This window comes from Lontra canadensis, unplaced genomic scaffold (genome assembly GCF_010015895.1).
Source record: "Lontra canadensis isolate GAN:19392208 unplaced genomic scaffold, GSC_riverotter_1.0 scaffold90, whole genome shotgun sequence".
Classification (NCBI taxonomy): Eukaryota; Metazoa; Chordata; class Mammalia; order Carnivora; family Mustelidae; genus Lontra; species Lontra canadensis.
The window spans coordinates 6124067-6151076 of NW_022631084.1; the positions used below are offsets into that span (position 1 = coordinate 6124067).

Consider the following 27010-nt stretch of genomic DNA (forward strand, 5'->3'; position numbering starts at 1 on the left):
CCTAAGGCTGCCCATTATGAAACAGGTTTCTGTTAGATCCCATTTTTCCCACTGTTGCCCCTTTGTTCTCATAACCACTTCACAAAGGAGGTGGAGGAGGCATTGTTATTATTCCCACTTAGTAGACTTGGAAACAGCAAAAGGAAAAGTTTTGCTGTTTAGTGAGTGGTAGTTAGAAGTTAAGTTAAGGCTTCCCACTCTTTTTTTTTTTTTTTTTAAGATTTTATTTGTTTATTTGACAGAGAGAGAGAGAGATCACAAGTAGGCAGAGAGAGGAGGAAGCAGGCTCACTTCTGAGCAGAGAGCCCGATGCGGGGCTCGATCCCAAGACCCTGAGATCATGATCTGAGCTGAAGGCAGAGGCTTAACCCACTGAGCCACCCAGGCGCCCCAAGGCTTCCCACTCTTAATCCAGTTTCTTTTCATTCATATCCCTCAAACATAGCTATTTCTCTCTTACACTCTTTCATCTGACAGACATTTGTTTAGAATCTTCTAGTCAGAACTCTGCATTGAGGACTATGCTTACAAAAGTGGAAATGACTTTCGGGGGGCCAGCTTCAGTGAGATAGTTATGAAGAAGCAATAGAAGTTAACCAGGGGGAGGGGGCTAGAAATACTATTCTAACCAGGAACCGTAATAACTCAGCCTTCAAAGATGGCAGCAAGTACAACAGAATTGGCCTTGAACCCCAGCATCCTCAAGGTCCCATTTATTACTTATCTGTAAACATTTAGTCCCCATGCACCAGTGAAAGACCACATACAGACTATTGAAAAGTAAACTTTAATTTCTTCATATTAACTTTGCTCTGGGGGTTGTTTTAGAATCTACTTACATTGTGCTTCACTGGCAAGCTTAAATTAATCTTGCTGCCTGAATATCTCTGTAGTCCAGCTGTCTACACTCATCAATTCCTCTGTGTGGTGCCATCCATCAGGTCTTACTAAAGTTATAATGGTTCTGGGGGCGGGGAGAAGAGCCAGCCACCAGCTAGACAACTAAAGTCAAGAGATGTACCTACCTGGCTTTCCAACTTGTCATAAGCTCTCCTGACACCAAGGCTGTGAAGACAACTGACCAGAGGATAAGTCAGGCCTCCAGTCCTTCCACACTATTCCTAGGTTGAAAATTCATATGCTGGCAGCAGGAGATTCTTCAGTTCGGGTAGCCTTGATCTAATTTGTGTAGTGTGTGTGTGTATGCACGTGCACGTGTGAGCTCGCGCACGTGTGGTCTTAACTGCTTTAAAATCCTTAATCTGCTTAAACCGTATGGATTATTGAAGTGGAACATCTCTCTGGTATTTATCTAATCTGACCAAAGGTTTACAGTTCAAAGGATCTGAATTTGCCTTTCCTTCATTGGTTTCACACCATGTGTTCTCGTTAGCCTGTGCAGGGGATGAGTTCAATGTCATGATGATTTAAGGTGTTAACATTTAAGTTTTATTCACTACAGTTCGACAAATAACAGTGGCCAACGTCAGGGAGAATACCAGATGATTAATCTCTGAATGGTGGGTAGTCTTGAATCTTTAGTTTTGGAGTGCCATTGTTTTGATAGCATATGGGATATATGCATCTGTATTTCAGCAATATTTAATACCAGTACAGCTCCCGAGACACGATTAGTACAGATGAACTCTTTGCTTGTACAAGAGCCCTCTTCAGCCTAATCCCAAACAGGAAAAAACAATGCTGCTTTTGTGGTTTCCTCAGGTGTGATTTTCTTTTTGTTCTGAGCCTGCCTTCAGGAATTTGAGCGATAGACTTTCGGATCACAATTTTGTTATGTTTATTCATTGCGGGATTAGCCACTGATTTGCAACACCTTTAGGTCTTGAAGAATCCGAATAACAAACAAAAAGTTCAGGGCTGGCCATTTCAGCGTGTTAAACTATTAACTGGCCCCAGATTCAAAACTTTGTGGGCCTCTACTTAATGACTGAGTAATTCGCCCAGATTCTCTGTTTAATAAAATTAAAGTCCCAATTGTATCAGCTTCCAAGTGTATCATTAACTGTATTAGCATAAAAGCTTTAAGCCATGTTAGCCTACAAATTTGACTGATGTGTTAGGGTGGAGGAAGGGTGAGTAATACCTGTATTATCTGACTTACGTTTGCCTTTAAAAAGTGTGTTATCTTACAGCCAAAATTACTTGATCTACATTAACCCTCTAACACTTACATATTCTACTGATGTCCTAATTTCATAAGCCATTAGAGTGATTTCTGTTGCATAAATGATAGCTTTCATTGCTTATAAAATGTGCTTACACACACTCAATAATGCCTTCTTCAAACTTATATTGCATTGATTACATCTGGCAGTCCCATATGGTGAAACTTAGTTACAACCCTTCCAATTAAATTATGGTTGGAAACCCACTTGTGGGGTGCAGCTCAGCGGTCTACTAAATTCCTCAATGACATTCAGAACATGAAATAATTTTGAGAGAATAAATTTACAGTACAAGTGGGAGCAGAGAAGAAGGTTTTCAATCTGTATTAATTTATTTTTCAAAATTCATTACTTGCACAGTTTACTTTCCAAGCTAATCCTAACCAAAGATGAGTAACGCTGCTTTGGCAAGAGTATGTGCATAAGATATTTCCATATGTTTAAGCAGAAATACCAAGTTCAGTGCTTATATATGAGTAAACGCAGTGAAAAATGTTCTGAAGGCAGGTTCTCTAGCACCTGCTCCCCGGCTTGTTCACAGCTAATGACCTTGCATCCTGTATCATGGAGAAAAGGGAAGCCATTAAAAATCTTCCAGTCTCCTGCTACCATAGCTCCCCAAGTAAAAGCATCTGTGCCCACATACTTTTGCCCTGAGCTAGGCAAGGCCACCCCCTACCTGGACACAGGTGCTCATCCTCCCTCCTCGAAGCACCACTTCCACAGTTCCCTCTCCTGAAATCATCAATCCCCCATCTCTTGGAGCATTGCTACTAGGAGACCAGCATCCTGTTTTCTCTTGTGCTTCAAACAAGCAAGGTATCTGCTCATCCAGCTACTGCTGGATTTCTCTGTTCTTCAAAGGGGCTGTCTTTGCTCAGTTCCTAGACCCTCTCTTCCCATTCCTCCGTAGCCACCTGCTCTCTCCTCCTCACCCTCTCCATTCCGCCTGAGTCGGCTTCTTGCCAATCTTGGGACCAAACAGACACACTCCTTCCTCAGGCATGTGCTCTTGCTAATCCCTGGCCTCTGGCTCTAGTTATCAGGGACGTGAAGGGGCTTCCTTGAAGGCTTTGTCCAGAAATCAGCTAATCGGTGAAGCTTTCCTCAGCTTTTTTATTTAAAACTACAAAATAATATAAGATGAAAATAAGGAGGCAAACTATAAGAAATGCTGAACTCCAGGAAACAAACTGAGGGTTGCAGGAGTGGAGATGGGCTGGGGGAAGGGCTAATTCGGTGATGAGCATTAAATGTAATGAGCACTGGGTATTATATGCAACTGATGAATCACTAAATTCTACCTCTGAAACTAATAAAAAAATAAAATAAAACTGCAATATGCCTTGTCAGCCTCTCACTCTCTTATTCCTTTGTGCTGAGTGTCCCCACCCCACCCCCACGCCAGGATATTTATCCCATTCTAAAATACTATATAATTTATTATATTTTCTAAATAAACTCCATTACAGGGATTTTTGAGGATTTGAGCGTCAAAAGGCTATGTTGATATAGGTCTCCTTTACAAACAATGCAATGACCCACAAGGTGGGACTATTGAGGGAAAGCCACCTGGGCTTTGATAGCAGCCCTGAGTTTCTACTCACTGCAAACAGGATGGTCTTAGGCTACCTACCTTCTCCAAGTCTCAGTTTGCTCCTCTGTGTGTGGAGATACTATACTTATATCATCCATTCAGCAGATATTGAGGGCAGATAGACCAAGCAATGCGCTAGGCGGGGATAGTCCCCAGGGAGACAGATGTGATTTCGCCCTCAGGGAGCTTGCCATCTGGAGAAGAGATATTCAAGATATTCAAAATCCTAGCAACAGACGTGAACATAGCAGCCCATCACCTTGTAAAGGAATGAGTGAAGGAATTTGTGAAGTACCTCGTTGTCATCAGCACTCCACTATTTCCTCCTCCTCTGTTCCGCTCACCTCTGAACCCTTTTCACCTCACTTCCACTGACAGGCATATCCTCGTTGGTATCTTACCAACTTGATTTTCACACTTTGGTACATCAAACAGTCCCCTGAAATATCTCTTGAAAATACTGGCGCTAGAATTTCTGATTCAAGAGGTTGGTGATGTGGCCTCCTAGCCTGGGCTTTTCCTCCTCTCCCGGGAAATTGCAACGGGGAAGTCCCCCAACCACACACTGGGAAGTGCTGATTTAGAGAAATAGTTTTATTAGCTCCCTTTTTAATACTAGGTTATAAAAACATTTCAGAGTCGTGTCATTCTGAATAAATTATGCTTCCCCAGAAGCCATTTAGTCTGGGACTTTTGCCTCACATTAATGATATTAATGATCCTTAGAGGCTACACACACACACTATCTAATCCTACGAGATTCTCAGTCTTAAAGTAACTGGCCCCTCCGAGGACACCTTTTGTTGCCTAGTAGAGTAACTTTGTTGCAAAAAAATACCTGAGGAGTGTTAAAATGCCATCCATGTTCATTGCTAAAAAGTGAGGAACATCAAAGAGAAGCATAACCTGAGAGCCTCCCTGCCACAGACATTGCAACGAGCCATCAAAAGATGATGCTGACTGCTGCCGTTACTAAGCCATGCAGATTCAAATATGAGCATAATTTCATTTCATTAACATAATTACGTTAAGGCAAGTAATTTTGAAATACGACGTGTTCTGTGATAAGGTCATAAAGCCACAGAACTATTCCTTGGTAAGTAATCACAAGATAAGTTAGGTTTTATTCAATTCAGAATTATTGAAGCCTGGAAAATCTGACCTGTGGGTTGAAAAACAAAAGCACACCAATGACAATTTATTATTTGTCTTTTAAACTACAGTCATATCATGGTTAGTTCTGTCTCAGGAGAAATTTGTTTTTCTGTGCAATTGAGTTTTCCAGACAAATGAAATGTATCTCGGTAAATATCCCAATATTTTGTTTCTGATGGCTTATGGTAGTTTATCAGACATACATCAGACATCCCCTGTGGAGGGATGTACTGAACAGAGAACGAATTATTTTTGAGATGGCTGAAGGGCATCCTTGTGAATATCTTACACTGAGTGCTGCAGCAATGCCATGATTCTCACAGGAAATGTGCCTATAGTAAATCGTCCTAGGGTTCAAGTCTTTATCAGATCTGCATAGGCTTTCATTGACTGTAAAACAACATCTTTTGTGGCTTCTTCCTAAAGACCATATGCCTTTTTCCAGCAGCCTTTTACTCTATTTTTGTTTTCTTTTAATTGCTAAAGATGGGGAACCAAATCAAAACAAACATTACTGTTAGGATTGTATTTAGAATAAAAGTAAATATTCTGGAGTAGGGATCAAGGAATGCCCTGCTGAGTCAAGTATACAAGCTTCAATACAAAATGTGTATTTTTATGGATTTTTTTTTATGGATTTTTATTTTTGACTATTTTTAAAAACTTAAAGATTTTGTTTGTTCTAGTTCTTCCAGCGCATTCTGGATTAGAGAGATCATCTGATGTTGTGAACTTTGTGTGAGACAGAACTGTAATCCCAATCCTACAGATTACTGGAGTATTCTAGAATTTCTGGGAGGTTACTGCTTTTTTGCCCCAACCAGTTTTTTCCTACAAGTCAGATGACCTTAGGGTCATTCTTAAATTTTTAGGGGTAAGGCCTTAATATTACTTTTATTAATCTGATATATAATGAATGGTACCTCAGTGGAGTTTTACTTTTAAATAATAATAAAAAACTTTGACCATATTTTTCTGCGTTTTAAGAGCATTTTAAATATCTTTTAGGTGAAAGATCTATTCATGTCCTTTGCCTAATTTTCTATAGAACTTTTGTTGGTTTTACTGGTTTATAGAGGTCTTATATGAAGTAGGAAAATTTCACTTTATCTGTAATTTAAGATTTTTTACTTTGCTACTTGCCTTTGACTTCACTCATGTGGTTTTGCTGTAAAGACTTTTTATTTTTGCCTATAGTCATATTACTCTTTTCTTTAATGGCTCCCAGTCTTTGCCACTCTTAGGCCTTTTTTAATACAACACTGTGTGTGTATAACACTTCTTTAAAACAGTACATGTACACACATATACACATAATATACACAGATGTAACATATATACACATGTGTATATATATACATGTTTTATGTATTGAAAATATATGTGTATTTGTGTATACTTATATATGAATTTATTTGTAAGTTCCCAGGATTTCTCCTTGGAATTTCAAAGTTTCAATTTTCATTTTTAAAGTTTGACCCATCTAGTATTTATTTTGATTTAAAGTGCAAAGTACTTGTCTTCTTTATTTTTTTAACATATAGTCTGTTCTTCCAACACCAGTTAGTACTTACTGAATGATCTCTTATTTCACTGATTGGACATGCCAAGTGTTATCATATACTAAATTATATTTCTCAACACCCTCTTCTAATTATTATTGTTTTTAAGTGCATTTTAGTATCTCATCACTGTTAATTTTTTCCCAGATTTTTTTTTATTCTTGTGTAATTTTTTGTGAACTTTAGAATGGCTTGTCTAATTTTTAAAGGTTGCTATTTTTATTGAAATTGCACTAAATATATAGAGTGATAATATCTTTATGATCTTGAATATTCCTATCTAACAATAAGGTGTCCATTTCCATTTATCCTAGTCATTTCCCCCATTGTCTTACAATACAATATATGATTTTTAAAGTTAGTTTATTTCAAGCAGCATCCAAATGAAGACCAGGCATTGCAATCTATTGATATGTCTCTTTAAAGTCACTGGCTTCCTGCCTCCCCAGCTCTCCCTGCCCATTACTCCTGTATTTTATTTATTGAAACTGAATCTGTTGCACTGTGGACTTTCCCATGGCCTGGATCTTGCTGACTGTACCCCTATGGTGTTGTTTAACATGTTCATCTGTCCTTATTTTAGGAAGAGTGTTACATAAAAGATGAAACATTCTAGTTTTTTTTTTCTATTTCTTAGCAGTATTTCAATTTTTCTTTTGTATAGGTCTTTCTTCTTTCTTTCTAAGTATATTCCTGGGTTTTTAATCATAAAATTTTGATGGAGGGCAGTTAGGCAATATTTATCAAAATTACAAGTACTTGTGCCTTTTGACCTGCCATTTAACTTCAAGGAACTTACCCTGCAGAGATAATTGCACACCTGTGAAATGATATATTTCTGAAATTATTTGTAATAGCAAAAGATTGCAGTAATCTAAATTCCCTTTGGTAGGGGACTAATTGAGTAAATTATGGCGTATCCATACAGTAAAATGCTGTGAAGCTGCTAAAAATATAAGTAAATAAAATGAGGATGCTCTTTATGTATGACAGCAAGTAGTTTTCAAGATATGTTGCTAAATGAAAAAGTGAGGTTGCCAACCACTGTGTAAAGGAAGTTTATTATGTTATTACTTCTGGAAGAAGGAAAAGGGGAAAATATATATACTGTATATATTTAAGATTTCTCTGGATGATAACATTTGTTGCTTCCACCAAGAGATACTGGCTGACTAGGGGATATGATATAGTGGGTCTTCACTATAAGCCTTTTGATATCTTTTGAATTTTGTTGCCTATGAATGTTTTACCAATTTAGCTTTTTTTAATTAAAAAAGTTGAAGGGTTGTAATGTACTACATAGCAAGTTAAGATCCTAATTAATATATTTTATACCTAAAGCCAGTTGTGGCATTATTTGGCAAACATAGGGTCAATAGGTTAAAGGGAGTAAGATTTCATCTAAACATTATGAGCTATCTTACCATCATGGAAGCCAATCCAACACTGAGATATCTCTCATACACATACACATAATGAGATATCTCTCATACACATACACATAATGAGATATCTCTCATACACATACACATAATGAGATATCTCTCATACACATACACATAATGAGATATCTCTCATACACATACACATACACACACAAACACAAAGCTGATGCACACACAAGGAATTTAAGCAGAGTCAGTCTTGCGGAGAGAATTCCTGCATTCAACTCGAGAAGTAGACCAAGTGACCTCTACATCCCATCCAACTGGTGCAGCAATGCACAGTAAAAATACATGGGACTGGGATGGGGGTCACCTGGGTGGCTTAGTTGTGTAAGCAGTCAACTCCTGATTTTGGATTAGGTCATGATCTCAGGATCCCAAGACTGAGCCCCACATCGGGCTCCAGCTCAGCATAGAAACTGATTGTCCTTCTCCCTCACCCTCTGCCCCTCCCCTGCTCTCTCCTCTCTCAAATAAATAAATAAAATCTTTTTTAAAAGGTAGAATGGGATTTGGGCCTTCAAATAGAAGCTCAGATCCCCTTTTCATTCCTTAGTAAGCCATGTGAAAATGGTAAAATATCTTAAACTGACCATGTTTCAGTTTCTTAATCTGCAAAATGAGGTTACCTTCCAGGTTACCTTGTTATGAGGATTAGCAATAATTTTGTATAAGTATGTATAGATGACTAGCAATTATGTATAGATGTCTAGTCCATTATATGATTTTACCTCTAGAAGTCCCTGAATTAATTGCTCTCTGGGGAGAAAACTGAGGTAAGAGCATCTATTTTATAGGAAGAATTTCTCTTTTCATTTTGAAACTTAGTTATTCCTAGCATATTCCTGAATTTTATTAACAGTTCCCTAGTCTTCAAGCTCCTAGACTCTCACTTGTAGATTCTCAGGCTATACTTGAAATGAGAAAATGTGACAGCATATCCCATCCTGTTTGAGTAGCCTCTCTTGAGCTTAACTGAGGTTGAGCTTTGACTCTCATTGTTTTTCTTACTGGGACTGTAACTGTGTTTTTAAAAGATTTATCTATAGATCTGTTTCATTGTAAAATCTACAAGGCTCATACCAACCTAATCCCCACCCTTCAGTCATTCTCTGCAGGGCCAATTATCTGTATGTATTTTTTTAAAAAGTCAGCTTGAGAGAACGATTTCATTTTATTCTAACTTATGGACAAGTCATTTGCAAGAAAGACCCTGACACATTATCTTGGAGTCCTAAAAATATTCTCTGAAATTTCTCTGACACACCTAGCTTTAAATTTCAATAATCCTTAAGACATGTAAGAAGTGGCCCCCAAGTGAACAAAGTGAAAAGCCGACATCCTCGCCTTCATTTCACCCTGACGCCCCTGCGATCTTCCCATGGTTAACTAAGAAGAGCGACACATCCTCGCCAGGTGCCAGGGTAGTGAGCACTGGTGCTCAGCATAAGATCCATAAAATATCCCTCCCATTTTACCTGCCCAACTATAGTGAAAGCCTTGAGTTGGCTGTGTAAGGAGCTTGATAAGGGACAGTTTCCTGTCAGTGAGGATGACTAAACTTAGAAGAGATTCAGAAGAAAATAATTACATCCATGTCTCTCCAGATCTCTGAAAATGATAGGGGTTGATTACTAGTTAGATTGCTTGAAACTGCTTTGTGGAGAAGTACACTATCTCCTCAAATTTCTTTTTCTTCTCTCTCTCTCTCTCTTTTTTTCCTATCTGACATTAACATTGGTTTATTTCCTTAATTCATCTTTCTACACACTTCCTAAAGCTGTCACTTTATTGTGAATGTGGTTCTGAAAATTACAGGGAAGTGTAACCAGAACACTTTCATGGAGACTTTTCTTATCTTTTTTATGTTTTACTTGTTTGCCCACACTCTGCAATAAAAATTACAAGTTGCCTTTTTAGACATTTGACAGTGATGAACAGGAAGAGGAAACCAAACTTTTTTTTAGAAATCCCCCTATTACAATGTGTGTGGCAGGTTTATAAATAGAGTTAACAGGTGGATGTTTTCAGGTAACATTAATATAACATTAGTCAGTAACAAGATGATTTTATATTTTCATTTATAGGAGCATTCAAAAACAAAGCAATAAAATTATTTTTTTGACACATTCTTTCTCACTTTCATTTTCCCCATAGTAGTCCTGCAAAAGACTGTCTAGAAAATAATATAGGTAACTTAATTTCCCCAGCGTACAGTAAGTAAGCCACAAGTATTTTTTTTTTCTTTTAAAGAAAGAGCCACCTAATTTAGGCTGGTGTTTTGTGTCAGAGAGTTCTTTCCGTCCATTTCTAGCATTTCTAGCACAAAGTGAAAAGAATTCTAAAAGAAAATCATAATAAATTTTTTCCAGATTTCTAAACTAGTATGTATCTTAAAAATATGAGATATGATGACTTTTCAAAACACTGAAATTTCTGTATGAAATAAAATGTAGCAAAACAGCATACAAAAGTTCTAATCTTTAGCCTGACACACAGTAAATTCTCACTAAATAGTAGGTTGAAGCATATGAACATGCCAATATTTGACCACTTTGGCTTATAAAAATGGCAATTTCACAAAATTCAGCCTAATGTTAATATCCTTCTATAATCATCTTGGTGTCAGAACCCTATGAGTGTAGAGGCCCTTGGGTGGCTCAGCCAGTTAAGCATCTGCCTTTGGCTCAGGTCATGATCTCCAGGTCCTGGGGTAGAGCTCCATTCTGGGCTCTGGGGAGTCTGCTTCTGCCTCTGCCTCTCACCTGGCTTATGCTCTCTCACACTCTCTCTCTCCTTCCCTCAAATAAACAAAATCTAGAAAGGAAAGAAGGAAGGAAGGAAGGAAGGAAGGAAGGAAGGAAGGAAGGAAGGAAAAAAGAAAGAAAATGAGCTTACACTATTTTACTAAAAGAGTCCTTGGGTCTTGGGAATATTATCGTTATTAGCCAAGATAAGAAAATAGCTTTGTGTGGCCTCAACAGACACTGAGGCAAAGTAAAACTAAGCATTTCACCTCTGGAGAGTTTAGGGATGTCCTCAAACCCTCACATATTATCTTATAAAATAAAGAGGTCAAAGCTAAAAGAGAAAAATAACAAGAACTGCGAAGGCTCTTAAAGCCAAGACAGTAAAATAGTAGCAAGAGATGGAGAATTCAAACAAGAAAGACAAGACAGAAACACTATAAATATAACCAAATATAATTTAATATAAATATAAATGCCTTGTATCTGAGCTATTTCATGTGTGTGGCCAACAGCCCTAACTACTACTGTCCTCTGTTAGGGTATCATCACATTATAATACTGTACTTACAGTTCTGACTCTGCATTATCAAGATAGGTTAAAACTGGCTTTGAATGCTCAGAAAGCCTTTCTGTGAGAATTTTTTTCTTTAAATAATTTCTCTGGCTATTTTACCCCCTTTCCCAGCCCTTCAGTATATATTCAAGGATTAGCGAATGATTGGAGGGTAATTTAGGCTAATACTCCCTCCATGGACAAAGTAATTGAGAAGCAACCTAATATCTGAGTACTTTCAGATTTTCAGGGACATAGCCAGCTTTTAAAAACTTTATTACACAAGCAATATTTTAATATTGAGAAATTAGAAATTCCAATATTGTTAAAGTTCTGAATAAAAAGCTGGAAGTCTCTGTAAAGACTATATATCTCATACATGAATGAAAATATCACAAAAGCTTATCTCTTGCATCACCCTGTTATCTTCTGTGTCCCTAGCACCTAGTACAGGACCTGGTATGTAGTTGTCAAGAATAAGTAGTTACTGAATGAATGAATGATTGAATGCATGAATGAGTGAGTAAATTAAATTCTAGGTATTGCATTCACATTTAAAATTTATATATTTTTAAGCATCTATAGTATCTCATTAAATATCCTTGGTGTACAAGAAATTGCTCGGTACAGATGACTTTGTTTCCTCACCTATAAAATGAGGGTCTGGTCAAGGTGTTTCCAGCAGGAACATTCTGCAGTCTTTTAAACAGCTAAGCCCATAGGCTGGGTAAGAGCAATCAGCAGGGATTTCTTAAAGCATTAATGGGTAAGCTAAGACCATTAATGCCTGGCTTAGTTCCAAAATGGCCTTGAGCCACACATGACCTTGATTGATGATGACTTTTTAACCCATCTCTCTGAAACTACTCTCTGAATCTTGCCTCAGGGCTTGTGTGTCCCTTGTTTAGCTCTCCTGACAGTATTGCAAAGGAAGTCATTCATTGGCAAGGACAAAGTCTCCCTGCTTGTGCCAGACGGAATTATTTATTACCACTTTTTGGAAAGCCCAAGTCACATTTCCAGCAGGGCTGGGATCTGCCAGCTTACTGATACTTGTTGGTCACCTGCTTTAATCAAAAGCCTTTGGAATTCCAAATGGAGCCTCTTTATCAATTGAGATCTCTTGAAGAAAAAGAGTGTGTTTGCAAATAAAACATCCTGAGTAAGGAGACCTGTTTTATGGAGTTCATGCTACTAATTTCCCTGTTTTTGTTTTAAACACTTGTATTTGGTCAAGAACCAATGTTATGAAGAATCGATCTATTTGGCCTACTTCTAGTTCTCCATTGTCAAATATGATAACCACGAGCCATAAATGGCTATTGAAATTAATTAAAATTAAATAAAATTAAAATACTTGTTTCTCAGGTGTATTGGCCACACTACAAATACCCAGTAGCCACAAGTGACAAATGGCTACCTTATTGGACGAGTACAAATATGCAATGTTTATGTCATTGCAGAGGGTGCTGGACTGCATTTTTCTAACTCTTTGAAGGCCACAAAATAATTGAGTATTTTGGTTTTTGATTTTAGAAATTTGTTATGGCCTAACATGGGAAAATGTTTGATTAGAGACTTACATATTCATCATCTATTCATTAGGTCAAACAATTTCCCAAGAGGTTATCTTTGTTGTGAAATGTTATTGGAAGTTTATAACCCTTATCTCCTCCTAGTTGGAGGATGTTTGGTGCCAAAAATCTCCAAAGCTCCTTGGAAGCCTTGGGTATCAGCAAGGAAAGGAACTCTTGTGAGTCACATCCATCTTCATTCCAATTAGCCCCCCTCTTACTGCTAAGGAATTCAGACTTAATATATTTATATTTACCAAAGCATTTTAAAAATTCTGGGGAGTTTTAGCACATCATCCCTTGGTTGTTCTCAGCATTTCTGGGACTGGTTAGTCCCTAAATGAGCAGACCACCATAGACTCTTCCAGGCCTAATCTTCCTCTTGGATGCATGCAAAACACGCAAGAATTTTAGACTTGGAGCACCGCCAGCTCGTTGCTTGCTGCTATGTGATCAGTCGTTCAAAGTCACAGAGGTCTACTAAATCATTTCAGAGTACCAGTGATACAGTACTAATTCAACCAACAATTAAGGAATATCAGTGATTAAGAAAAGACTAATATTCTAGTTCCTTCCTACCCTGATTACCAGATTATCCCATGAAAATAACCATTTTTTTAAAAGAAAAATTTCTAACTGTAAGGATCTTTAAAACTAGTTAAAGGATAATTATTTCTAAAAGGTATAATCTTGACTCTCAAACAAATATAAAATGAACAGATATCAAAGATTTTATTTAGTTCATTAACTAATGAGAGAATCAGTAGGCTGTTACAACTAATTCATTAAAGAATCCAAAAAGCAGATGAATATGTAAACTCATGAGGAATACTAAAACACATCTGCTTACTAGATGCAGAACTGGTCAATATCCACAGGGCAATAATCAATTGTATTCAATCATACATGTACACTGCACATTTTTGTAGACAAGAATCATTTGCATCACTATCAATTATCTTTAACTTAGAGAACTGTGAAGTAGTTCAAAGATGACAAAGGGACCAAAACTCATAGTCAGATACCCTGGAAGGTTATATTCTAGATAATTCATAGTTTTTCATTGAAGACATCCAGTAATCATCTTGGTCCATTTTCAAGTCTTTTGTAATTTTTTTCTGGTAAATTACATATCTGTAGCTTGCTTTCTCCATAGTTCTGTCCTTTTGATTTACCTGGCCATTTACTCCTTATTTAAGAGATACCCATAACCTTTCCTTTTTGCTTAATTCAATAGAACAGGAAAAAGAACATAAAGATGCGTTTTTTGCAAAATGTAAGAGAGTATAGAAAAAATCACAGTGGTCTAGATAGCTGGGGGGAGAAGCAAAAGAAAGAGCAAATGGAAGAATCCTAATTTCATAGATATTGTGATTACAGAATTAACCCTCCTGCGCTTTATCTCCTCAGTTCTGGCCCCTTGGTTTTAAAATACATCTCAATTTAAGTAGCATCTTCTTTTTAGGGAAAAAGGACATTTTAAGAAGAAAAATGTATAATTCATTTTTAAATATAGCACAATGGAGTGTCTTTATTTATACACTAGCATATTATTCCCTTAATAACTAAAATTTTAAGTCGGAGCCTTCTTTTCATCCTTCTGAATCACTTCTGGCCATTGTTTATCAGGCACATGACATGTTACTTTTCATAATGCATTTTTTGATAAAAACTTTTAGCACCTTTGTGATTGAAAATATAATCTTAAGGCATTTCAAAGACCCCTGGTGTATTCTCTCCATTTCCATTTGATTATTTGACTACTCCACCTCCACACCCCTCCACACCTTCACACAGCTAATTTGAAAGTTATCAGGAAGCTATTGGCAACCTCGCTCCTAAGCAATAATAGTCCTTCACAAAGCATGCATGGATCACTCACCTTTCCTGGCTTTGAAAGCACTGTGATTTATATTGAGAGATTGGCAAATTCTTCTGCCTCTAATTGTGCTGCTTGGCATCCAACAGACGGTTCTTTTGTATATATCCCAAGGACAAGAGATACATCTCCTTGCACAAATTCATTTACATACATGGGTCTTATATTTGTGGATCCTTTGTAAAATACTCGGTTGTCGTGTTACAAGAGAATCGGTTGGTTCATTTCTCAAGTGATAAATACTTGGCGTCACTTACGGTCAACTTACATCCTCCCCTCTTTTTGCTGGCTCCGTGGCCCTTTTTCTTTTCAGTGCTGACATACAATACAGTGCTACTGAGGACAATTCTGGGTCCAAGTTCAAGCAAAAATTCGACTGTGCGAGGCAGCACCAATGAAAATAAGGCAACTGGGGAAACAAGGATAAATAAATAGCCAAAAGTTTACTCTCTTCCAGGCTATGATGCTTCCATAGGAAGTGGCACAGCTTACATCTCTGAGGATCGACTGGTTTCTTTGGACATTGATCATAAGATTTATTCTGATTTCTAGAGAGTTAAAATTGGGGATGGAGAGGTGCATAACACGGTTGCAGTTGACGAAATTTGGTAAATTATAGGTTGCTAGAATACAGATTGTTTCACAAGGCCATGACTCCATATGTGTGTGTGTGTGTGTGTGTGTGTGTGTGTGTATGTGTGTGTAATTTTTTTAATAATAATTTTTAATAGATTTTATTTATTTATTTGAGAGAGTGAGAGAGCACAAGTGGGAGGAGGGGCAGAGGCAGGCTCCAAATTGGACTGTGTGCTGAGCGAAAAGCCCAGTGTGGGGCTCGATCCCAGGACCCTGGGATCATGACCTGAGCTGAAAGCAGACATTTAACCATCTAAGCCATCCAGGTGTCCTGGTCATGACTCCTTTTTTGTGTGTGACAAATTCTTTGACAAATTTTCCAGCTTCACTGCTACTGATCTAGGTCAGTCATTTCTCTTAGTAAATCAGAGAATAAACGTCTGGAGACCAACCTGTTCCAAATTTCACCAAGTGAACTAGTATTAACCAAACTTAGAGTAGTGGTTTCCAACCACTCAGTGCCAACCCATGGGGGGCAGGAGAAAGAAGAAAGTAAAAGTAGTGAAACCATGAATTCAAACATACCCACTTTGAAGAACTGTCTTCTTTTCATGATGAAATGTTCATTCATTTATGTGATTGTAAGAGACATTATTTTCCTTAAACTGTTTCGCGCCCATCCCAATGTATTTACTTAATAAAATAAAAACTTAACAACCTTATATTGGTCCCCTCAATTAAAAAAATAACTACATGCAAAAATCTGAGAATTAATACACCAGAGTGCTTCAAGATAGTGTTCTTTGCTTAGGCATTTTTTTTTCTTTAGTTATTCTGTATGGTTCGGGTTTTTTTTTATTGTTGTTGGGGAAAGGATCTTCCTCAGCATTTTTTTTTCACCTTCTAAAGAATACTTTCCTTTTTATTTCATTCACAATTATGAAACCTTTTTTTTTTTACATTTCAAACAATTGCGTTATCCAAAAAAAGCAAGTTGCATTTATGAATACCAATCTTTCTATAAATAGGATTAACTATGAAGAAAGTCTTTTTTAAAGTCTTTCTTTTTTTTTTTTTTTAAGATTTTATTTATTTATTTGCCAGAGAGAGAGGAAGAGAGCACAAGCGGAGGAAGAGGGGTAGGAGGAGACAGAGGGAGAGGGAGAAGCAGGCTTCTCGCTGAGCAGGGAGCCCAAAGTGGAACTCAATCCCAGGACCCCAGGATCATGACCTGAGCCAAAGACAGACACTTAACTGAGCCAGCCAGGCACCCCTAATGTCTTTCTTACTGTGCTAGCTTTCCAATCTGTGATCATTCACACCTCAATTAAAAGATTTAATTTCCTGACCTCTTTGAACGTAGTATTTGCCAAAGCAGGATACACACATACTCATGCCCATGACCTATCTTACCACGGGCAACCTAAAGGAGATATGCAAGAGTTAATGGCAGTTTATTTGTAGCTCTGCCTTTTCTAGCACAAGAGCACAATCTCCCACCATTCTGGTACGGTGGCTCCTGGTGTTTATGTAAAGGCATCGTATTCTGTAGCTTGAAAATAATGCATCTACAAAGTCATGCTCCATGTGAGAGTAATTCATTCTAGAATGTGTTGATTATTATGATTAATGGTAAGGCCCTGGCGTTTTGTAGAGTAATGTTAATACAGAAACATTGGGGTAGCACCTTGTGTGATTTTTCAAGGTGGTGCCCTTGTTTTTTAATGCATCCTGTGTCCAGCCACTGCATGATGCCAGCATTGGTGACAGTGCCACTTTGTCACATGGGAAAGATGGTCTCAGACTCAATAAGGAAGCACTTTATCAGAGGGAATAAAAAATGGAAATGAGCCACTACCTGTGGGCTAAGATTAAATTAGCTTCGAGAATTGAGGAACAGCAGCTTCTCTTGCTATGCTTTCTAATGCAGCATTTGTGAGCCTTCCCATCTCGAGCTGTATGCATTCAACAAATATTTGGTTCCTACGATATGCAATGCATTAAGTGCTTATGCTGATTATTTTAAAGTAGACGAAGAGGAATGCACTTCTGTGTCTTCAAAAAGCCGAGGAAACGAGCTGACTTGGGCACAGAATTATCTGTAATAGGAGGAAGCAGTGGTATGTGCTGTTGGAGAAGTAGAGATAAAATGTGCCACTGTTTCAGAGGAGGGGGAAATTGCTGTTGTAACTGAGAAACCAGGAGGTTTTTCATGAAGGAAATGGAAGTGGAGCAGAACCTTGAGGAGTGGTTAGGATTTGAACATATGGAACCAGGTTGAAGTAGTTCCAGAGAGAGAATGACACAAGCCAGCAACAGGAGACAGAAATTCTGGGATATGTATTGCAAAAAGGAGTCTGGCTTGAATTGCAGGATCCCTGAAGGGGGGTAGTGGGTAGAAATATGTTGGATCACAGTAAAGTGAGACTAAAGATTTGGGGCTTTACTCTATAGGCATGAGGAAGATTGTGAGGTTTTATATTTATAGGAATACCTATTCATAATAGTACATCAAAACAATTCATCTGGAGGCTGTGCATCCATTGGATTGAAGAAGGCAGTAACCTGGGCTTCAGAGAATGGACGAACGTCACTGTTGGAGTCCTTGAGAATGCATTAAGAGGAAGAACTGCCACTATGGCTCTCGGAGTGGTCATTGGAAAATGGGTGGCAGAAATGCCCAGAACACTCTAGGGAGTAAATGTTGATAGCTCATTGAGCATAAGGGAAAGGGAGATGGAGAGGAGTCAAAGACTTTGATGTTTTAAGAGAGAAAGGGGAAAGGGACCGGGGGAAGAGATTGGGCTTGATTGATAAGACAAGGAGTCCAGTTTGAGTGATCTTGAATTGGAAATGCGGACCAGAGTCAAAGACTAAGATGATCCCAAAACAATTTGCAATGCACATAAGGACTGAAGACAAAAAGAAATCCAGAGCTAGAATTTGATTTACTAGGGAATACTATGAACAGGGATAATAGTTGAGGTATCTTTGTTTTGAAAGCAATTCACCAGCAGTCCCAAGAAGAACATTACACAGAAGAGAAGAGGGCCAGAAAGAGATCCCTGGAGAACACTCCCCTCCCCCCCGCCCCGCCCTGCTTAGAATGCAGAAGAAGGGAAGCTTCCCTTCTCCCCAGAAAAAAAATCCTCAGAAGGAGCAGTCAGAGGCAGGGGAGGTGAAGGGGCCCGGGGGTGGGGGGGTGTTAGGGGTGGGGTAAATAAGATAAAAAAGGCTGGGCCAGCCTGGCAGAAGACTTTTTTTTTTTCCCTCTTTTCCTGGCACACTGGAAATTTTGCCTTTAAGAGAAGGAGAGATCACTTAACTATAGATAAAATGTGTGTTTCCAGAACAGAGTTCTTTAAATCTTGACTAAAGAGTTTCCTGATATAACTCGCTCCCACTATTCAGAGCCATACTGCTTCTAATTTCCTAGCAGAGCATGTAAATTGTAGCCTGCTGCTTGCTGCCCTGGGGAGAACCCTCTCTCACAAACCTACGGGTGTTCTTTCCAGGAGTCTGCCGGGAGCCTGAAGATATACTAGTGGTTTTGACAGCTCTTTTCCCCAATAAGGAAACACAGCAGAACTGCAGGTCCACCAAACACTGCTTCTTTCTGCCTCTGGGCCATATGCCACAGACCAGGGGGTTCCTAACCTGAAGCCAGTAAATATCCTGGCCAGTGAAAGTAATGTTCTGTTAGCCACGTGCATGCATTTTCTGAAGAGTTTGTTTGCCCTTCTCCTGATTCTTATAAGAACCTCTTTTCTTAAACAGAGAAGAGCCACAATAATAGATTACATGTTCTTGTACAAAGCTGTGAGTTTCTTGAGGACGAAATTCCGTTTTTATACATTTTGGTATCTTCGTGGTACCTCTTTATTCTTGGCTGAATGAATGGCATTTAATTGTGCTACATTAGATGAGCCAACAGGAAGTATAAAACATCATCTTTGGCTCTAGAGTCTCTCCCTTAACTTAGCAAACATACAAACCTGGGAAACATATTCTCTAATGATAATGTTTTTTATTAGTATACTTGTAGCTTAAAATGAGTGCTTCCAACACACACTATTTCACTTACATCTTTGATAATTGTGTGGAGTAGAAATTGACATCTTCATTTCATGAAGGAGGAAGCTAAGACAGAGAAGGCTTGTGATTTGCCAAAGGTCATATGCCACATGTTAGCTTATTTATCTCATGGCATATTCGTTTGTAAATAAAAATGCTGATGAATATATTAGACTTGGCTTTGTTTTTCTAGAATGTTTGTTGGTTGGCAATAGGTTGGTTTTTGTTTTATAGGAATGCAATCTTTTTGTTAACCTTAAATTTGATAATTGTGTTAAAAGCAATGGTTTCCAAATAGCCATGATACTGAATGACGGATGGATACCACTCCCATGTAGTGACTTCAGCTTCATGGTCTTCTACTAGATAACATTAAACGAAAGTAATGAGGCCCAGCTTTGGGTCTTTGTAGGGTATGTCAGACAGCAGTATAGTATCATGAGTAAGATCATGGGCCCTTGAGTAGGACTTGGATTTCTGAGTTCTAGTAACCAGTGTTACATCCTGATACTGGGCATATCTTGGGGTCTCTTTCAATTTGGAAAGGTACCTGCTAAATTTCCTTCTGAATCTAGAGACTGAGAAAGTTGCCCTATTCTGCTTCTACCTTTTACTGGAATCCTCTGGAATACAGAAGGCGGGGCGGGGGTTTGCGGGATTCCATGGCAGCTTCCCAAGGACAGCCCCAGCCTGCAGGCTGGCGGGGCAGCTGTGTTCTGTGCCCCCGTGCTTCAGTCTCCGTGCCGCCTGCGCCACTGACGCCATTCTGCAGCAATGCACTTGATCCCCCACAGGCAACCATCCTCCCTCCCACAGCAGGGTTGTGAGAGTCCCTATTTACATAATTTACAGACAGACTGAGCCTTACCTTCCTAAACCAAGGAAAAAGGATCTAAACCTTAATACGAAAGCAGAGGGGTGATAGCAGTGCTCGGAGTTTCTCAGACCAAAAAAACAAAAAACAACAACAGCAGCAAAAAACTGCTCCTCCAAACTGAACCCTAAAATGTGCAGGATTTACAAACTAATAGGCAGTTCTCCGGAAGTTGAGATTAAAAACACTACAGGAGTGAGGAGGACATTCTGACTCAAACCCCTGTCAGAAACACCTTGCTCTTAAGTAAAATGTGTATGCCTTCCTTCTGTAAGGAAAGGGGACTGTGAACGCTCCATGCTCATTGAAATACAGCTTTCCAAATGTGTTTGCTCAGGATCTCTTTACATGTTGTTTTGAGGATAATTTTTTTTTTCCTTGAAGGTCAAGAACTAGTAAGCTACTTAATTGTTTGACTAGGCAGGTCAGCTTTTAGATGCCTGCAGTGACAGGGAGAATACAAGCAAGAAGGAAATTCTGTCCCAGCTGTGTGCTGGTCAGGGTGCGCTGTTTGTGGGGAGACAGGGCTTCTGGAATACTGGTGTGCCAGGAGGAAGAAATGTTAGCCAGAGATATCTGGGCACTGACACGTTCTCTTCAAAAGAGAAAATGGTTCAAGGACCAGATAAGTCTGAGAGTCATTGAAAAAGAAGCATCAGTATAAGCTGAAATGGTAAATCAGCCTGAGTTTAAAAGGTCAATATGGTCGAAGGCTCCTCCCTGCCCAGAGATGGCCACTGGGAGCAGCAGCCTCACAGGGAGCCACTCGGGAAGGGAAAAGCACACAAGAATGTGCTGAACCTGCTTCTTCTCTGGGTTACCACTTCCTGTGGGTTCTGCAGCTGGGGCTGATACACTGGGGCCGGTGGCAGGTGTGTGTCTGATCTTTTCCTGCCAACTAGCAACCCAGTTGCATGGTGCATTAATTTTTATAAATTAGAGTAAATGGGTAAACCAACATTTTCAAATGCCTGACTTCACTAGTTCCTCTTAAACCCTGTAAATATCTTTTGGTTTCCATTATAGTTCTCCTGGACGTGTGTAGTTTGATGTAAATTAGAGTAAATTGTGTCAAAATCATGACCAAAATATATATGGTGAAGATATAAAAAATTGATACAATAGCCTCACCAAACATGGTTTTTAATTATCCATTATATATGTAGCTATACATACTCTTAACCCCATGAAGGTGGGGACCAGGGCGACCCTGTTCCTGGAAATATCCTCAGAATTAGCAATGTAATTTGTTCATTTGACTATTAATTGCCTTTTTAAAAATAGTATCTCCCAACATATTCTTTAAAGGGACTTTTGTTAGGAGATATTAACACTGTAAATGTTTAGAAAATTGGTTTGCTTTACAACTTTGCCAAGAAATAATTCTTATTTTTATTTATTTATTTATTTATTTTTTGCCTTTCACTCCATTCTCAGTGATAATTAATATGGAAATTATTGTTTTCCAGGCTTGAGCTCTCCCAACATGGCTTTCCTTAGACTCTTCTCTTTGCTGATTCTACAAAGTCTGGCTTTAGGGGCCACTTTCCCTGATGAAACCATTGCTGAGTTGTCAGTGAATATGTATAACCATCTTCGAGCCACTGGGGAAGATGAAAATATTCTTTTCTCTCCATTGAGTGTTACCTTCGCTATAGGAATGATGGAACTTGGGGCCCAAGGGTCTACCCTGAAAGAAATCCGTCATTCAATGGGATATGATAGCCTGAAAAATGGTGAGTGTGCTTAGGTTTAATTTTTCAAGGTGGTTTGGCTTTAACTTTCTACTCAATTATGTTGTCTTTGGCCACAGGTAGCAATATTCACATAATGTGAGAAAGTGATCTCACTGAGATGGTATGGTTAGGAGAACCATCAGGAAACCCAAGAAAAGTAGTAATTCCTTGCTGCATCCTTAGCTGAGTTAATCTAAGGAAATTGTAGATTTTATTATTATTATTTTTATTTAAATAAACCTCACTGTGACAAATAAAAGCAAACATGGTTCTTACTGAGTTTCCAGTCTAGAGGGAGAGGCATGTGTAAATTAATTATCACATAAATGAAAAATTACAACCATGATAACTGCTAGAAGAAAAGCAACAAGATTCTCTAAGAATATCAGAAATTTTTGCTTAAAACCAATTGTATCTTCATTTTTAAAGTAGCATCCAAGAATTTTTTTGAAATGTTTTATTATTATGAAAATGTTATGTATTGGAGAAAGTTTTTAGCCAAAAGGTATTTTGTAATCATTTTGACATGATTTATGATTTCTATTTTAACATTTTTAATATGCATGAGAATCAACTCATTAAAAATTTAAGAACTCTGATTTCTAAGGGACTTTTCTAGTTATAAGACACAAAAAGTTCAGTGAAAGTAAAATTTCAAGGAATATTTTGATTTTTAAAATAGGTAATTAAGCTTAATCTTATTCCTTAATTATAGAATGAAGACCAATTTAATGAGAATAACCTAAGCACTTTGAAAGGAGACAACCAAAAAATCTCTATAATAGATTCTACCAAGACATCAGTTAAAATGAAAAATAATGTCCATTCAAAATATCAAAGTTAATTTGAAAATCTAGAAATGGCACAAATATTGGAGCCTCCTTGTCATGTTGCTATGGGGAATAAATACCGCTCTTCCCTTGGGCTCCTGTTTCATCTATCTCCCTTGCTGTGTTTTGGTGTTTCTCCACTCCCCGTGGTCATTCACTGTGTTTGTCCCACTAATAAACTTACTGTTTGTCATTTTGCAGGTGATGAATTTTCCTTCTTGAAGGATTTTTCTAACATGGTCACTGCTAAAGAGAGCCAGTATGTGATGAAAATTGCCAACTCCCTCTTTGTGCAAAATGGATTTCATGTCAATGAGGAATTTTTGCAAATGCTGAAAAAGTACTTTAAAGCAGAAGTAAATCATGTGGACTTCAGTCAAAATATAGCTGTGGCCAACCATATCAATAAGTGGGTGGAGAATAACACAAATAGTATGTCATTTAGTTCCTTTCTTTCTCTGGTAGCTTAGTTTTAACTCTCTTCTACTTCTAAAATTATTTGTCTCTTCACTCTGATTGAATTTCTTAATGTTAACATTTAGTCGAGTACCTAATAATTATTTTGTATAGATTATAGTCTTTTTAGAGGCATTGCGTATGAATAAACATTTTTGAAAGAATTTAAATCTTTTGGCATGTGAAGAATTTTGGCACTGTGATAAATCAGTCTGAAATCTGTCTCTCCAATCATTTGTTTTCCTCTGCATGGTAATCCTAACTACTGTATGGAATTTTGCTTGAGCTGACTTATTTAAGAAGTTAGATGCCAGTTAGAATGGACCTCTTAAAAATAAATTAAAAATAGAATATAAGAGAGAGATAAAAATCAGAGTTGAGCTTTTTTTTTTTTTTAAGATTTTATTTATTTATTCGAGAGAGAGAGCACAATCAGGGGGAGAGGCAAACACAGACTCCCCACTGAGCTGGAAGCCTGATATGGGGCTCCATCCCAAGACCTGGAGATCATGACCTGAGCTGAAGGCAGATGCCTAACCATCTTAACAACAATCTGGGCCACACCCAGGTGCCCCCAGACTTGGGCTTTTAAATGGCAGAACTTGATTGATAATCAAAAAAATGGTATAGGATTTCTTTAAAAAAGGAGTAGCCATTTTAATTCCAAATAAGTGGAGAATTAGAAAGAGATACATTTACTTTAAAAAATGTATTTCTAATCTTGGGGCACCTGGCTGGCTTGGTTGGTGGAACCTTTGACACTTGATCTTGGAGTTGTGAGTTTGAGCCCCACATTAGGTGTAAAAAAAAATTAAAAAATAAAATCTTTAAAAAATAATTAATAAAATTTGTTTTTAATCTAGTCTTTAAAAATGTATTTAAGCTTTCCCTAGGTGTCATATTTTACCATTTTATTTTCTAACTTTACCATCAAAATATTGAAACTAGAATTTTAAAAATGAGACCAAATGTCAAGCAGATTGCAGATGTTCACTAAATTAATTCATACTGTCAAAACTCCCCAAATAACGTCAATCTAATATATTTTATTTTGGAACAATAACAAAAATACCTGACCACATGCCCTATGTCCTCATCCCAAAAATTCTGAGGCACCTTTGTAAGCACCTAGAGAAGTACTATCATTAGTAAAATGAGAGAATACAAATTTTCATTCTTTTTTAACTATGACATTAAAATGTAGGATAAAAGAAACTTATGTTTGTATTCTAGCATTCAAAGAAGAAGTCAAGAATAATAATCCACTTTGAGCAGACAGAATGATTACAAGCTATTTCCAGAATCTTTTTAATATATTTAGTGGGACGCCTGGATGGCTCAGTTGGTTGAGCAGCTGCCTTCCACCTTGGATCATGATCCCGGGGTCTTGGGATAGAGTCCTGCTACGGGGCTCCCTGCTCAGTGGGGAGCCTGCTTCTCCTTCTTCCTGCTATTCCCCCTGCTTGTGCTCTCTCTCTCTCTCTTTCTCTCTGTCAAATGAATAGGTAAAATCTTTTAAAGTATTTTAAAAATAAACATTTTTTTGCTATCAACAAAGACCCAATATCTTTGAAAACAGATTTGTAAAGAGATATTTCAAATGATAGATAATATGCCATCATGAGTTCAATTGGCTTTCACTCATCTGTTTTCACCTAGTCAAATGTAATTGTTATATTTGGTGGAAAGATACCCAATATACATGGGGGGCATTTTTGAATTGAATGACATTTTAATCACGTATGTTGTTCAAGAATAAACCCGGTGATGATTACCGAGTGCTTACTCTGTGTTAAGAGTTGTACACACATTATCACAACTAGAAAGGGTAAAGCCTGGGATTCTGTTGTACATGGTTCTATCATTTCTGCAAGTGTCGAGATTCTATCAGTGTTATGTTAGGTGGATCTGTTTTAGACCTCCTTAATCTGTATTGTGTGTGTGTGTGCATGTGTGGATGTATATGTAACATTTTTCCTTTGAAAGCATGACACTTAATTTTTTTGTAAATTTGGTAATGGTACACATTTTTTTCTGGATTACTCTATCAGATGGTAGTTTGTCCCCTTTACCTTCAGATTTAATATGAATGTTCATCTATTCATTTTTCCTGAATAGGTCTGTTGAAGGATTTGGTATCCCCCAGGGATTTTGATGCCAGCACTCATTTGGCCCTCATCAATGCTGTCTATTTCAAGGGGAGCTGGAAGTCACAATTTAGACCTGAAAATACTAGAACCTTTTCCTTCACCAAAGATGATGAAAGCGAAGTCCAAATTCCAATGATGTATCAACAAGGGGAATTTTATTATGGTAAGACATTCTGGCTTTTCTTTCTCTCTTCCTGCAGTGTATTAATGAATTTTTTTTTTAAGATTTTGTTTATTTATTTATATGACAAACAGAGATCACAAGTAGGCAGAGAGGCAGGCAGAGAGAGAGAGGAGGAAGCAGGTTCCCTGCTGAGCAGAGAGCCCGATATGGGGCTCGATCCCAGGACCCTGGGATCATGACCTGAGCCGAAGGCAGAGGCTTTAACCCCCTGAGCCACCCAGGCGCCCCTATTAATGAATTTTTAAGAAAGAACATGAAATATTTATTATTCAAATAGCTTGTCAATCTCATTTGAGCTGCAATTCGATTTCCTTGGCTCCATTTTCAAAGGCCTCTAATTAGATCCTGAGTGAATATTACATGCATTGACAGTTTTCCAATAGACTTCTTTAAATTATGAAGTTGATTACACCTGCAGAGCGGCTTTATTCCCATGTGCCAATACCTGGCCTTGTAGAGAACGTTATGAGTTACTCCAGAAAGCCATTGGCTTTGGGGTGGTTGTCAGTGACCCATATGTTCCGCTTTGCCCTTGCTTTGGATTCCTTACCACTTTTTGAATTACAAGCATTTCTTTAAAACTTTGCTTTCAGACTGTGTATGTTTGGTCAGATGTCATTACTCATTCATAGTTTCATTTATTGAAGGTCTGTGATTTGTGATACAACTTAATATCCTCGGCATTGTTTTCAGAGCTATTTCATTGGACTTCTCAGAAGTTTAGGGTGTCAATCTTTCTTACACGCTGCAATGAACTGTATTCTTACACACTCAACTTGAGAACCAAAATGTTCAAAAGTCTAAAGGACCTAGATTAGTTATAGGAAAATGCTCATAACAGAAGCATTATATTTTCTTTTTGAAAATGGGGGAAATTTTAAGGTAGCAACAGGACCATTTGCTTTAAAGACTTCTTTATGTCTTTATGGAAGCCTGGTGAATTTAGCTAAGTTATTGGAATACAAAGCCCATTACTTAACCAACCTTTACTATCTAATATAGAGGTCTTAAGCACCACAAATACCCTAGATAACTACCTAGATAATGTAATAGATTTCATTTTGACTATGCTATCTTGGCCTCAAAACTTTTAGTTGTGGTAATAATAAAGTCCCAGGTACTACGTAGTCCATTTTTCCCTTCTTAGAAATCCAGTGGGATTTCTAATGTGAATGTGAACTACATCTAAGTTGGATCTAGGGCTTTATTTTTCTAACCAGGACTGATCATTGCTTCTAAAGATATTCTTTAACTAAATATTCATCTGAAGTATCTCATTTAAAAATAAAAAGTAAATCTAGAGAACATATTATGACAAGTATGATATAATCCTGGGGATTCTAAAATAAAATAAATACTTTGGGACTGAAGATTCACTTGATTTCAGGAGCTTTAAAAACAAAACAAAACAAAACAAAACCCCAAAAGC

The 27010-nt window shown here is 37.8% G+C and overlaps 1 protein-coding gene across 4 annotated transcripts in view; it reads left to right on the plus strand.

Annotated features, from left to right (window-relative positions):
• The window catches only part of SERPINI1 (serpin family I member 1), a 72881-nt gene that overhangs the window by 22872 nt on the left and 22999 nt on the right, over positions 1 to 27010 (plus strand). For 3 of the 4 annotated variants that reach the window (XM_032836095.1, XM_032836093.1, XM_032836092.1), the window contains 3 exons: positions 21695 to 21961; positions 22993 to 23223; positions 25366 to 25560. In XM_032836095.1, coding sequence (XP_032691986.1) covers positions 21712 to 21961; positions 22993 to 23223; positions 25366 to 25560 — 676 coding nt within the window. In that variant the 5' untranslated portion in view covers positions 21695 to 21711. Of the gene's footprint in view, positions 1 to 9936; positions 9942 to 21694; positions 21962 to 22992; positions 23224 to 25365; positions 25561 to 27010 lie in introns of those variants that run through there. The other variant, XM_032836094.1, reaches the window with a different exon arrangement.